Genomic DNA, 14,837 nt, shown 5'->3' on the forward strand with positions numbered 1-14,837 from the left:
CTACGTGGCTCTGTACAACATTGCGTAACGAACAATTGTTTATATACCAGTCAATGCATTACTGCATACTAGCTGGAATTACAAACAAACTCACTCGTCTAAATTTCACCGCTTGGTGATCCGAGTTGAATAAAGTTCTGTCTGTCTGTCCCTAAGCTTTGTGGGCTAACAGTTATGAACTAATCGAGACAATTTTACCGACTTCGCTGATTTCCGTGACGAGTTCATTTGTGTAGGTTACAGACACCACTATTTAATTCAATCCCTTTTCTCTTTTTGTTGTAACTATATGAACTGATCAGACTGGTACGCAGGGGTTTCCCTAGAGCGATAAGCCGACACAGCCCGTGCTCCCTTTGCCAGCCAAGTAAGCGCCTTCATGTCTGGTAAGCGCCTTAACTGCAGGACCGTGTCGGCTTAATTTGTAACATGTATACAAAACAATGGAGCTGTGATCCGTAACGTCATTCACCACACATTATCACACTTCCATTTGGTATCTCTGCAATTCTTTAGATGTTCACTTTGAGGTCCATTGATCGCACCGTTTTAATTGTCGGCGGGCTTGTGCTGGTCACGTGGTACAGGTGATCGGCTACTACTAATCCGCCAGATAACTGCTTGTTGTAATAATGTCTGTATGCTTGGGAATTATGCATCAAGACAAATCAAAGAAAATACCTATTAATTGAATAAACATCTTTGAAGGTGAAATTCTTGAGTAAAACATGTCACCATTATTTTAATTTTGTAAAGTCTTTGAACCAAAGTAATAAAAACAAACTGACACTGCATGTCAATTTGAATACACATGCCAGTTCAGGGCCGAAAGACATGTCAGCTATCCCAAGGGCTGAGTTCAGCCAGACCGAGCGAAAACAAAAACGTTCGCTACACTGGTTTGTGCTTCACGTTAAAACAAATGGACACGACGGACACCAATCAAATAGTTCGCGAACGTTAGGAAGAACGTTCGTTGGCTGAACTGAGGAAAGCTCTCGGCGTAATATACGTCACGCTTCAGAGTCAGCTAACACCCACGTGTCAAGAGACATCGTTGCGGACATGAATAATACGATTACACAGAAGTAAATCTTGATGTAAATGTGTAGAAAAACAATAGTTGTTTGCATCAATGAATACCTAACTGCAGTTTCGTTATTTCCTTTGTCTTTGTTAATTTTGTACCTATGGTCGAGAGCACGCACTGAGATCGCGATCGCAGGAAATGAACATGCAGTATTTATACAAATTGCAGTTAAACGTATACTGAATTAGTTTACAATAATCATATTTGTTAGATAATGCTAGATATCTATTTGTTAAACTGTGAGGTGACAAGCATTTAACACGACGCTGAAATCAACAGCAACAACATGGCGCAAATTATGAAATTGTTGGGGGTGGGGAATTGATGGGTTATTTTTTTTTAAAGTTTTACCCCCCCCCCCAAAAAAATAAAACAAACAAACAAAACAACCCCAAAACCAACCCCAACATGATTTGATATATTGAAGGCAAACACTTAACTGTTTTCAACCCACTACCCCACTTCTTTTGGCTTGATTTTTGTGTTATAATGATGCTATATATGTAAGCGCCTTAAAAAAATCCTGGGGAAAGGCCTGGGTACGTCTTCGAAGATGTCTATTAAACATTTGTTTTCAGATTTGTATAGCAAAGATAAGTACCAGTCATATATTAAAATCTTGCATGGATGCTACCATTCTTGTAATATTTTTGTTTCTGGTATTATTAAACAGATATTTCTATCAGCTACATAAAGTAAATAGTGGCAATCAATATACAAGGGTTCAATTTTTTTTTTTTTTAAATGACTTGCCACTGGGCAAGTGCCAATCAGATATTCACTTACCCTGTATATTTTTCCACTTGCCCATACTTCTTACGGTAACCAATTGTGTTTTACTCCTATTTAATTTAATACAGTGTTTAATAATGTAATTTAATCTTGAATGTAATTGGTTTCATTGCACAAATAAAGAAGTTTGCCAGTATGTTACATCACTTACCCAGGAAGTACTAAATTTATGTATATGTCTGTCCAGTGGTATCCACGGTCTTCTCTAATTGTTGATTTGAACCTTATTTTTTTAAATAGTGTCCATTTGTTGATTTAAACTTTATTTGTTTGGTAATGTCCACTTGTTCATTTAAATATAATTATTGTGTCAATGTATGTCTTAGTAACCACTTGTTGTATGGCCGTGGATTTAGTGAGACCCCTTTCCACTTTTGTGGCTGGCATTGGTTCAAAATTGTTTAGGGATTTTGGCCCATATGTCATTATTGCGAGTATATTATTGAACACTCTCTGCCCCAAAACACTTCTCTGAGATGTTTTTACCCTGTTCATAGCTGAGAAAACTCTCTGGTAATCAGCTGTGGCTGGGCTCTAAAGTAAATATGAACTCTGTTATACTGCAATGTGTTAACAAACTTTTCAACACATTACTTTCTGTTTTGGTATTTTTCACACCCACCAGATTGAAATTACGTGCGCTGTACAAGCGCGATCGCACCAGCGCACCTTAAAAGGTAAGGTCTGGTATTGCAGGCGAGATATCTTGCCCGATGTCACGTCAGTCAACATACTGTATCCAACATACAGTGCATTCCCCAATTCATATTTCCTGCTGTTTTGCACATGGCACTCACCGGAAACAGAAATATAATAAAAGAAAAAAGATTTCTTTTCAAAATGGTGGCTTTTATTTTGATTTTTTCGACTGAAAATACCTTGAAATTTTGAGTAAACACGATTTTTTGCTTAATTTCAGTCATCATTAACTGATCTAAAAATCATAAAAATTATAAAAACTCGTGAAAATAATAAACTTTACTTCATGTATTTATATAACATTTAAGTGAATATATGTCAGTAAAAATTATAAATCCAGTAGTTTAAAAGATTAGCTCTCCTCAAACAAGTGCATTTCCCCTTATGGCTAGTAGTCTGGTCCGAACATACCAACAGCCAATATATTTAAAAGAATATGTATAACTTAACATTAAAAATACTCTTATCAAAAACATTTGTGCATAATAGGGGTGTAACGAATACACACGACGATGAATATGAGGTGACAAATACAAATATTTATTATATAACATTTAGTGAAATATCTTAAAATATCAGTGAAATAAGTGTTATTAGTCACTCAGTGATGATAACGCATTTTACAGTGGTCTTGCTGCTCCATTAAGCGGGGCAATCCACCCTGCTATTCCATTTTGCCGCCCTCCTTTCACGTTCTCCGCCCTCCTTTATTTTTGTGTGCCCCTCTTTATTTTCCAGCACCTATCTCCAAATGCACACTTTTTCCATACAAAGAACAACGATCAGTCTGCACACCGGCAGGGGTTTCCCCAGGGCCGTTAGTAGCCAAATTAGCCATTGGCTAATTAAAAATTATTTAAAAAAAAATGGCTAATAAAATTTGCAAGTGGCTAAAATTTTGGCTAAACCATTTTCTATCGTCTGATGTGAGCAAACGGTTACATATCTATCCGACAGCTCAAACATAATAATAATACCAAATATTCAATTAGCGTAATAGCGATCTCGCGACCGGTAACGAGAAAATCCAGAATACAGCGTAGGCCTTATGATGTTTGTCTATTTTAATAATCACTGGTATTAATTTTAACCGCATGCATTCGACATGTATGACAGCAATGTGACGGTAATTCAATGTCTGGAAGATCTGTAACTTGTTATTTTAACTTTGTAAAGTCTTAAAACCAAAGTAATAAAAACAAACCGACAATGTGTGTCAATTAGAATACACATGCCAGTTCAGGGCCGAAAGACATGTAGGGCTATCCCAAGAGCTTAGTTCAGCCAGATTGAGCGAAAACAAAATGTTCGCTACACTGGTTTGTGCACTTCACGTTAAAGAAAATGGACACGACGGACACCAATCAAATAGTTCGCGAACGTTAGGAAGAACATTCGTTGGCTAAACCAAGGAAAGTTGTTTGCATCAGTGAATACCTAACGTCAGTTTAATTTATTTCCTTTGTCTTTGTTAATTTTGTACCTATGGTCAAGAGATCACGATCGCGGGAAATGAACATGCAGTATTTATATAAATTGCAGTTAAACGTACACTGATTTAGCTTACAATAATCATATTTGTTACATAATGTTAGATATATATTTGTACGACTGTGAGGTTGACATTTAATAAGTTGCTGGATTTTAAAAAGATCGTAAATTTTAATTTATTAACAGTTGTTTTTTTGTTGTTGGTTTTAGTTTTTTTTTGTTTTATTTTATATAAATGGAATATACTGTGAAGTCGGCATTCTTAGCCTAGGTATTTTACAAGCAGAAATCACAACAAGCATTTAACACGACGCTGAAATCAACAGCAACAACATGACACAAATTATGAAATTGTTGGGGGTGGGGAATTGATGGGTTACTTTAACCTTTAGACTACTGGATTAATTTTTAACAAAAGCCACGTTGAGTGGGTACAAGTTTATAATTTTTACTCACAATTATTCACTTAAATGTTTTATAAATACATGAAATAAAGTTTATATATGAATCAGTAAGTATTATTTTCATATTTTTTTTGTGTAATTTTTATTTTTAGATCAGCTAATGGCGATTAAAATTAGGCAAAAAATCTAAAAAGTTGCATTTACTTGCGGGCATTTGTGGCCAGCTGTCCAGTATTTATGTCCATTATCCCCGATAACAGTGGTTTTTTGACCAGATTTTTTTTTTAAACCCGAACTACGATTCATATTGCAATATTTGGTAATTTTCGTTGTCGGTAAAACAATCAAATTTATTATCAAATTAGCTGTCACAATCAGCTATCGATCCCTGAAAATGACCGCGATGTGCCGCCATTGTTGTCAAGCGAAAATACTTGCCGAAAACCACTTTTTGAACTCCAAATTTCAAGGTATTTTCAATTGAAAAAATCAAAACAAAAGCCACCATTTTGAAAAAAATCTTTTTTCTTTTATTATATTTCCGTTTCCGGTGAGCGTCGTTGGCAAAACGGTGGGAAATATGAATTGGGGAATGCACTGTATACAGTGTACAGTATGTCGACTAACGTGACGTCGGGCGAGATATCTCGCCTGCAGTACTCAGAAGGTTAAAAAAAAGAGCTTGATTAGCTGGATTGAAAGCAAACACTTAACTATTTTCAACCCACTACCCCACTTATTTTGGCTTGATTTGTGTTATACCGATTCTAAAAATGTAAGCGCCTTAAAAAAATCCTGGGGAAAGACCTGACTGGACATCAAAGGAAACAAGCCGCGTTGTGTACAAAAAAGCAATTGACGACACATTTACGACAGTTACCGTAACGTAATTTAACTATTTTTAACAGCCTCTATTTTGTCCCATATCTATGTTTAATAGACACAATAAAAGTTATATATATTATATTTGTGCAATGAAAACATTTTTATTTTTTATGGATTCCCAATCTCCGATTAAAAAAATCCCTCACTTATTTGGCGCCAAATTTGTCACGTGATCAGAACGGTCATTCTGTCTTTTGTTTCCACTATCGTCTGATATTTTGTCCTCAGTTGCAGATATAATTTGTTGTAACTGATAATTTTTACTTTCTGACATTTCTGTCATGCTGTTTATTTATTATGGAAGTGGTAGTGTTTATCATTAAAATCATTTATCTTGAGTGCCAAATAATTTATACACCGCCTTTACAAAAACGAAACTACTTTTTATCAGCTGGCGGATAATATTTTATCACAGTGATTGATTCATTTGATGAAGATCAAAATAGCAAAAAATTTATCCGACATTAGGGGATCACTTCACAAACATCTTTATTGTTTTTCATATATCTTGAAATCTTTAGTAAAAATAATATTATTAAAACTTTGATCGATTCAGCAAAAGCAGAACTGCCTGTGAATGTCAGATCGATATCATCTTCGGTTCAATTAAAAGATGAGCTGGCTTGTATTTCGTATAAACATTTTTGTAGGCAAAACAAAGTTGCCCTACACACAACAATATGGTAACCAAGCTCATCCCCTCCTTTTTTTTTTTTTAAGTGTGTGGTACCATGTGGCTGCCTTCCTTTAATTTTCACCCAGTGAGAACACTGAATTATAATATAAATTAAAGAAAAATAATAAAAGAAATATAAACTAAATAATATAACAATTTTAATTTTAATTTCAAAATAAAATAAAAACATGATTTCCTGGATTGAAGGCAAACACTTAAAGTTAAAGGGACACACCCTAGTTACGGCTAGTTGTTAACCATTACGGCATTGTTTTTCGCTATTAAACCCATTTTTTCACAAATAAAATTGCACTTTACTTACCGTTTATTATTTAGAATATACATTTCCATTCACCTGAAGTGTTTTTTGGTAATCCTGGTAATCCTGGTGTTTGTAATACCACAAAATGCATTTTTCGTATTTCTGAAAAACGGGTGCACGTTTGAGAAAAAAACATTGAGCAGACAAGGTCTAATCCATTTTTAGACGGGATATTTCCATTTCAATGTCACAGACGTTGGTATACCACGTGACCGTTAACATTTTGGTTCGGTTTGTTTTCTCGTGCACGGTTCGCGCGATCAACATCATTTGTTGTTGTTCATTTGTGAGATTTTTCTTCACAGTTCGTGAACATTTTCAATAACAATAAAGTTCAGACAAGTAAGTATCTCAATACAAAACGTTACAAACCCTTAAAACCAATAATTTTGCCACGTCCTATGATATCTGGAGAGGGGATACAACCAGGACAGAACAGTTGGAACATGTCCAGGAGAGGTGAAAAGAACGCACCCCGAGTCTGTGAAATTTGTCGTGACGTAGGCATTGTTGTGCTTCGGGCGACATCTACCGGTGACATCAGAATACAAACTTTCAAAATTATTTCAAGCAATTGGGACATGGGGATTCCCATGGTATTTATCGATATAAAACCTGCTTTTTCACTCCATTTGATAAAAACGTGATCTAAGTGTGTTACAGGTTTGTAGATTACCAAATTATAATTTATTTTTGCTGGATGGAACTAGGGTGTGCGGCTTTAACTTTACTTTGGCTTGATTTTTGTTTTGTTAATTAAACTGATGCTAAAATGTAAGTGCCTCAAAAAAACAATCCTGGGGAAAGGCCTGGCATTTCTACATGAATTGACAATTTCATATTTTTTTAATTATTATAATAAATAGTATTTCATACAAAATAAAATGTTTCTGGTTTTTTGAGTATAATAATACATTTCTTATTAGCTGTATAATATAACATAACCAGGGGAGATAATCCCTAAGTACTTGCTTTCTTATTACCAAAGTCAGTCGCCAGAGTGACTGTGCTCTTGTATAGCGGTGTGGCTCAAACCAAACAATTACTACGCCTAAAATTCTATCTGCTGAAATAGGTGCAAAACACACGCACACCGATGATCAACACCTTCTACAAAATATAGCAATGCTTACCAGTTGAGCAGATCCAGTGCAAAAGCCTCGTGCGTTATCGCCCCGATAATAACCATCAGCTCGCACCACCTATCAAACTGTTGCCCTACATCCACCAGTGTGTTTTTAATGTTTTCAGTCGCCATGTTGGTATCCAATTTGGGAATTTTTCCACCTATTTTTGGTGAAATGGGAGATTCCGCACGCTTTCGGGACACCTCCATTATGCTTCCTAGGACACAGTTCGCCCATTGAACTCAACACATTGTTATCTAATGAACAACATTTATCAAAATAATAATAACACAAACACCAAAATTTTGCACAAGCACCGGCATCAAAATTACATTTCCTTGTGCGCATGCGCCAATTTTAGGCTGGGGGTCGCATTTCATTCTTTGGAATTTGCAAGTTTCGTTATATTTCGGCCTTTTCCGTTATGGGCCAAATTCATGGTAGACGGAGTATGGGCTCTTTTTGTTGCTCATTACTAAATGAGACTAGTACCAAAATTATTATTTAACGTTCCACAAGGGTAAAATTAACATTTTTGGAAGGCCGACAGTGAAATTCCACTTATTTTATGGTACTGAAATATATTTACAATAAAAACAATCTTCGAAGGCCTAAACTTAAAATTTTATTTAATAAAAAAAAAAAAAAATTGATTAATTATTTATTTATTTATTTATTTATTAATTTATAGTGAAAGTTCACATATGCACGTACAACACACACATCTCCTACTTCAATAATTAAAAAGTCTCTTCTAATTCTTCGCTGGGAGACGCCAGATCTTGCCCCATAATAAAATAATGTATGCTACCCTACAAGGGCGAAACGTAGCCCAGAGGTAAAGTACTCGCCTGATGCGTGATCGGTCTAGGATCGATCCTCGGCGGTGGGCCCATTGCGCTATTTCTCGTTTCAGTCAGTTCACCACGACTGACATATCAAAGGCTGTGGTATGTGCTATCCTGCCTGTGGGATGGTGCATATAAAAGTATTTGCTTCTGACTATGTCAGAATTAACAATTTAATGTTTAACATCCAATACCCGATGATAATAAATCAATGTACTCTTGTTGTGTCGTTAAACAAAACAAACTTCAACTCTTTTTTTTTTTACCCTAATAGCATGCCCTATTCAGACTATTGATTAAGGATCATTTATTTTCCTAAAATTAGGTCTGTAGAAAGATAAATGGAAATAGGCCTACTAATCTGGTTTGTGCCCCAACTCAAACCCACTAAAGATTGTTACCCTTACATGAAGACGAAAATGTACGTGTGTGGTGTGTTTTTTTTTTTTTAATGTATTATTATTATTATTTATTTTTTTTGGGGGGGGGAGGGGGAAATACATCCATCTCTATATATAAAGAAAAAATATGGGTCTGCTAATAAGGATAGGCCTATATCGGCCTAGTAGACCTACATCACACACTGACCAGTTTAGACATTTTGCCAAAGATTCAGCAGGCCCGAAGAAACCGGGGGGGGGGGGGGGGGGGGGGGGGGGGGGGGGGGGGGGGGGGGGGGGGGGGGGGGGGGGGGGGGGGGGGGGGGGGGGTTGGGGGGGGGGGGGGGGGGGGGGTGGGGGGGGGGGGGGGGGGGGGGGGGGGGGGGGGGGGGGGTGGAAACACGTATACCTAATGACCAACATTTATCAAAATAATAATAACACAAACACCACATTTTGCACAAGCACCGGCATCAAAATTACATTTTCTTGTGCGCATGCGCCAATTTTAGGCTGGGGTCGCATTTCATTCTTTGGAATTTGCAAGTTTCGTTATATTTCGGCCTTTTCCGTTATGGGCCAAATTCATGGTAGGCGGAGTATGGGCTCTTTTTGTTGCTCATTACTAAATGAGACTAGTACCAAAATTATTATTTAACGTTCCACAAGGGTAAAATTAACATTTTTGGAAGGCCGACAGTGAAATTCCACTTATTTTATGGTACTGAAATATATTTACAATAAAAACAATCTTCGAAGGCCTAAACTTAAAATTTTATTTAATTAAAAAAAAATTGATTAATTATTTATTTATTTATTAAAGGGACACACCCTAGTTACGTTTATTTGTTAACCATTACAGCGTTGTTTTTCGCTATTAAACCCCATTTTTCACAAATAAAATTGCATTTTACTTACATTTTATTATTTAGAATACACATTTCCATTCACCTGAAGTGCTTTTTGGTAATCCTGATGTTTGTAAAACCACGAAATGCATTTTTTGCATTTTTTCACAAAACGTGTTGTCGAGAAAAAACCGTTAAGCAAGCGAGGTCCAATCTATTTTTAATGTCACAGACGTTGGTATATCACGTGACCGTTATCATTTTGGTTCGGTTTGTTTTCTCGTGCACGGTTCGCGCAATCAACATCCGATTTGTTGTTGTTCATTTGTGAGATTTTTCTTCACAGTTCGTGAACATTTTCAGTAACAATAAAGTTCAGACAAGTAAGTGTCTCAATACAAAACGTTACAAACCCTTAAAACCAATAATTTTGCTAAGTCTTACGATATCTGGAGAGGGGATACAACCAGGACAGAACAGTTGGAACATGTCCAGGAGAGGTGAAACGAACGCACCCCAAGTCTGTGCAATTTGTCGTGACGTAGGCATTGTTGTGCTTCTACCGGTGACATCAGAATACTAACTTTCAAATTTATTTTAAGCAATTGGGACATGGGGATTCCCATGGTATTTATCGATATAAAACCTGCTTTTTCACTCCATTTGATAAAAACGTGATCTAAGTGTGTTACAGGTTTGTAGATTAACCAAATTATAATTTATTTTCGCTGGATGGAACTAGGGTGTGCGGCTTTAATTTATAGTGAAAGTTCACATATGCACGTACAACACACACATCTCCTACTTCAATAATTAAAAAGTCTCTTCTAATTCTTCGCTGGGAGACGCCAGATCTTGCCCCATAATAAAATAATGTATGCTACCCTACAAGGGCGAAACGTAGCCCAGAGGTAAAGTACTCGCCTGATGCGTGATCGGTCTAGGATCGATCCTCGGCGGTGGGCCCATTGCGCTATTTCTCGTTTCAGTCAGTTCACCACGACTGACATATCAAAGGCCGTGGTATGTGCTATCCTGCCTGTGGGATGGTGCATATAAAAGTATTTGCTTCTAACGGGAAAATGTAGCGTGTTTTCTCTCTAAGACTATGTCAGAATTAACAATTTAATGTTTAACATCCAATACCCGATGATAATAAATCAATGTGCTCTTGTGTCGTTAAACAAAACAAACTTTAACTCTTTTTTTTTTACCCTAATAGCATGCCCTATTCAGACTATTGATTAAGGATCATTTATTTTCCTAAAATTAGGTCTGTAGAAAGATAAATGGAAATAGGCCTACTAATCTGGTTTGTGCCCCAACTCAAACCCACTAAAGATTGTTACCCTTACATGAAGACGAAAATGTACGTGTGTGGTGGGGTTTTTTTAATGTATTATTATTATTTTATTTTTTTTGGGGGGGGGGGGGAGGGGGAAATATATCCATCTCTATATATAAAGAAAAAATATGGGTCTGCTAATAAGGATAGGCCTATATCGGCCTAGTAGACCTACACCACACACTGACCAGTTTAGACATTTTGCCAAAGATTCAGCAGGCCCGAAGAAACCGGGGGGGGGGGGGGGGGGGGGGGGGGGGGGAGGGGACGACGACGAATACGTAGGATTATTTTATGTTATTTTTTGTTCTTCTGTATAAAACTGAAGATAAAAATTTGGCTTGCCCACCCGACCCCCTCCAATACAGATATTGTTCCCACTGGCCCAGAGGCGGATACAGGAGGCACGGGACAAGCTCTCTCTAAATATAGTAAAGTAGGCCCATCTGTTTATTATTATTATTATTATTGTGTTGCCCCTTTCCCCTTAGTACCCCAAAAGTAGTTCGTGGCCTGTTCAGGGGTTGGACGCAACCGGTGTGGCCGTCTTATCTTTGTGTAATATCCTGAAAATGTTCAATGAATAAACGTTGCAAATTTGCAGCAACTGGACGGGTCAGTGAAGTATAAATTAATTTCCCATTGCCCAACCCGGCATTTGACATCTATATGTAACGCAGGAATATACTCACGTTTTGGCTACCGGTACTATAAAACGTCTAAACGGTATCAAAGTTTGTTCTCTGTGAAAGGACGTTCTTGCCTGTCCAAACCAACCCCACGTATCAACTGGTGCAACAAAGGCCGTAATATGTACTATTCTCTCTGTGGGATGGTGCATATAAAAGATCCCTTGCTGCTAATCGAAAAGAGCAGCCCATGAAGTGGCAACAGCGGGTTTCCTCTCTATATCTGTGTGGTCATTTACCATGTCTGACGCCATATAACCGTAATTAAAATGTGTTGAGCGTGTCGTTAAATAAAACATTTCCGTCCGTTCCGTCCCCTCACTTTCCGAATCCCATGGCTCCGCTCCAAAAAAAGTATGTCACCTAGTGTCTAAACGAATGGGCGGATCTGGTATTTTGTAGGGGATACGAAAGTTCTAACCCGTAAGATCCTCATATATTATAGATACCGTAATTTTTGAAATGTTGCATCGCCTCCCTAAATACTAAATGTGCCCTTATTGAACACCCTAGAAGAATCCTGCATAGGCCCTTTGGTTATTGTGGTTAGAGACGTCAAGATACCAATTTTTAAATTGCAAATTAGGATTTGTGAAATTTGGTTCAGTTTGAAAAACATCCTGGTTGGCACATATATGCTTCATAATCGGATTTCAATGATTGTTTCCCAACCCTTCCCTCTCTATGTCTCTATCCAACATTATAACATTACAATATTTTATTGCATACTATTATTGGTAGTAAATCTTACATCAGAAATCAATTTTACTTGTAGAATGCAGGAAATTGCATTTCAGGTCATCTAGTTTTCAAAATTTTACGGAAGAACATACACCCGAACCCCTTTAGAAACTTTTGCTTTGCGCCTTCCTCGATCTGTCACCCCCCCCCCCCCCCCCCCCCCCCCCCCAATTTCTACTTGCTTCCGGGGTTATTTTTAATTATACATATAAACAGGAAAATGTATTTAATGTGTGCTGTACAATGACATCCAACACAGGACAGGACCTTTAATTAAGTCACTCGATCAAATAGAACTTCACCTTGGTTTGGGTCTGGTTCGTGGATTGCATCTAAACCAGCCGTAATTAATCATTATGTCACAGTCGGTCTGGGATCGATCCCCGTCGGTTGTCCCATTGGGCTATTTCTCGCTCCAGCCAGTGCACCACGACTGGTATATCAAAGGCCGTGGTATGTGTTATCATGTTTGTGGGATGATGCATATAAAAGATCCCTTGCTGCTAATCGAAAAGAGTAGCTCATGAAGTGGCGTCAACGGGTTTCCTTCTTTCAATATCTGTGTGGTCCTTAACCATATGTCTGACGCCATATAACCGTAAATAAAATGTGCATGGTACATATGGACAGCTCAAATAAAATTGATTTAGAATCATGGAAGTAGCGCTACAGGCCATGGAAGTAGCGCTACAGGCCATGAAAGTGAGGGAATGGGAAACGGCACTATCAGTGTGGGTCCCGGGGCATAGCAATTTGAGGGTCAGAACATGGCTAAAAATTCGAATCAGCGTTAAACATCCAAATCTATCGAGATTCGCGTGAAACATTTTGGGACATTTATTAAATCCCGTTTCTATGAACCAAATTGCCCCGTAGAGACCAGAAAGTAAAGTGGAAAGTAATATGTGATTATCAGACTTAAACTGGTAGGTACTGGGTTCGTATCAAGGTGAATTTCTGTGGCTCAGTGGGAAGCTATACAGTGACTTCTCTCTCATTGACAACTAGCCATTAAACCACTATACCGAACAGATAGCCAACATGTGTGCCCATCACAGTTTGCTTGTAGCTTAGTTCAATAGGCTACATGCATAAAAATAAAGGTAAATTATACAAGACTATGAATATTGAACCACCCTCCCCCAAAATTGTTATAAAAATGATGTATGTGGGACTGGACACCATGCTATTGCATTGGTTATTTCTTCCAATAAAAAGCAAGGGTATTTTATATGCACTAATACACATATAAGACATTTACAAATAAACACTCGAAGGATTCTCGTGGATTGCTTTCAAGAGAATCAACATGGATTCTCGTGAAACCGACACATAAAAAACCCTGCAGAAACTAATAGAGAAGACTGAATTTCAAGGTGTTCAAATACATTTCCAGCCTTCTGGGCACAAACTAGTGCGTGCGTGTGTGTAGGGGGGCCATGGCTCCTGGAATGTACTCCGAATGAAGTTCGATGTAAATTTAACGATTCGCTCGCACTCCTAGGCAGTAGAACGCACGCCCGAGATGTACCAGCGTTGTAGGATCGAACCATCTATGTCTCAACCAGTGCCCACGACTGGTATATTAAAGACCGTGACACGGGCGTAGGAAGGTGCCAGTGTGCGTGTGTGTGTGGGGTGGGGTGTGGGCACACATAAAAATACATGTCAAAAAATATAAAAACCATCCCTGCTGCTACGTGTAAGATACCTTGCTTCACATCCAAAAAGTCAATGTTTTATTTAACGACACCACTCGAGCACATATTTTATTAATCATTGGCTAGTTTTAAATTAGCAGCCGATGATTAATAGATGAATGTGTTTTTGTGGCATCATTAAAACAAAACAAAACCCATAGACCAATGTAGTGAAAACCACACATTGAAACTTGCCCTGTGATTAAATACGAATATTACATGGGTCTATATATTATACATTCCCAGGATTGTGTATGCCACGTGTTGGTAAGGTTGATTTCTCGCAACTAACGGTTGAAATCATGCAGCAGATTTTGTTATTAATTTAGATGCACATATCAACAACTGTATGTATGTATGTATGCCCACAAATGACTGTCAGGTCAGATGTCGGGAATTAACTTGCTTATATCAATTTAATGTTCAAGTACGCTCGTTGCGAGCACGATTTCTGACTAGGGCTAGAAACTGTGCTCACAACGAGAGGGGTGGGGAGAGTCTTAGTAAAAAAGAAAAAGAAAACAAAAAAGAGTTAAAAACGTTTATACAAATGATTAGATAAAAAATACTAATTAATGGTTAAATAAAATTTATTTACAAGGAAGATAAAAAGTGTTTATACAAAGGGTTAAAAAGGGTTTCTACAAATGATTACGTAAAAAGTAGAATACTTACAATAAAATATGTCTGATCAACAACTGGCAATGCCAGTATTTTATACTGGGGAGGCACACACGTGTGCAGGAAATTATACAGGTCTACACTATGACGCAAGACGTGTTTAGTGTCGAGTCCTGTTC

The 14,837-nt window shown here is 37.6% G+C and overlaps 1 protein-coding gene across 3 annotated transcripts in view; it reads right to left on the reverse strand.

The window, feature by feature from the left end:
* The window catches only part of LOC121367611 (mucin-5AC-like), a 53,890-nt gene extending 45,579 nt beyond the window's left edge, over positions 1 to 8,311 (reverse strand). For all 3 annotated transcript variants that reach the window (XM_041491890.1, XM_041491892.1, XM_041491889.1), the window contains exon 1: positions 7,493 to 8,311. In XM_041491890.1, the coding sequence (XP_041347824.1) occupies positions 7,493 to 7,695 (203 nt within the window). In that variant the 5' untranslated portion in view covers positions 7,696 to 8,311. The remainder of the gene's footprint in view (positions 1 to 7,492) is intronic.
* Between the last annotated feature and the right edge of the window lie 6,526 nt (positions 8,312 to 14,837).

This window comes from Gigantopelta aegis, chromosome 3 (genome assembly GCF_016097555.1).
Source record: "Gigantopelta aegis isolate Gae_Host chromosome 3, Gae_host_genome, whole genome shotgun sequence".
In the NCBI taxonomy this organism is placed as follows: Eukaryota; Metazoa; Mollusca; class Gastropoda; order Neomphalida; family Peltospiridae; genus Gigantopelta; species Gigantopelta aegis.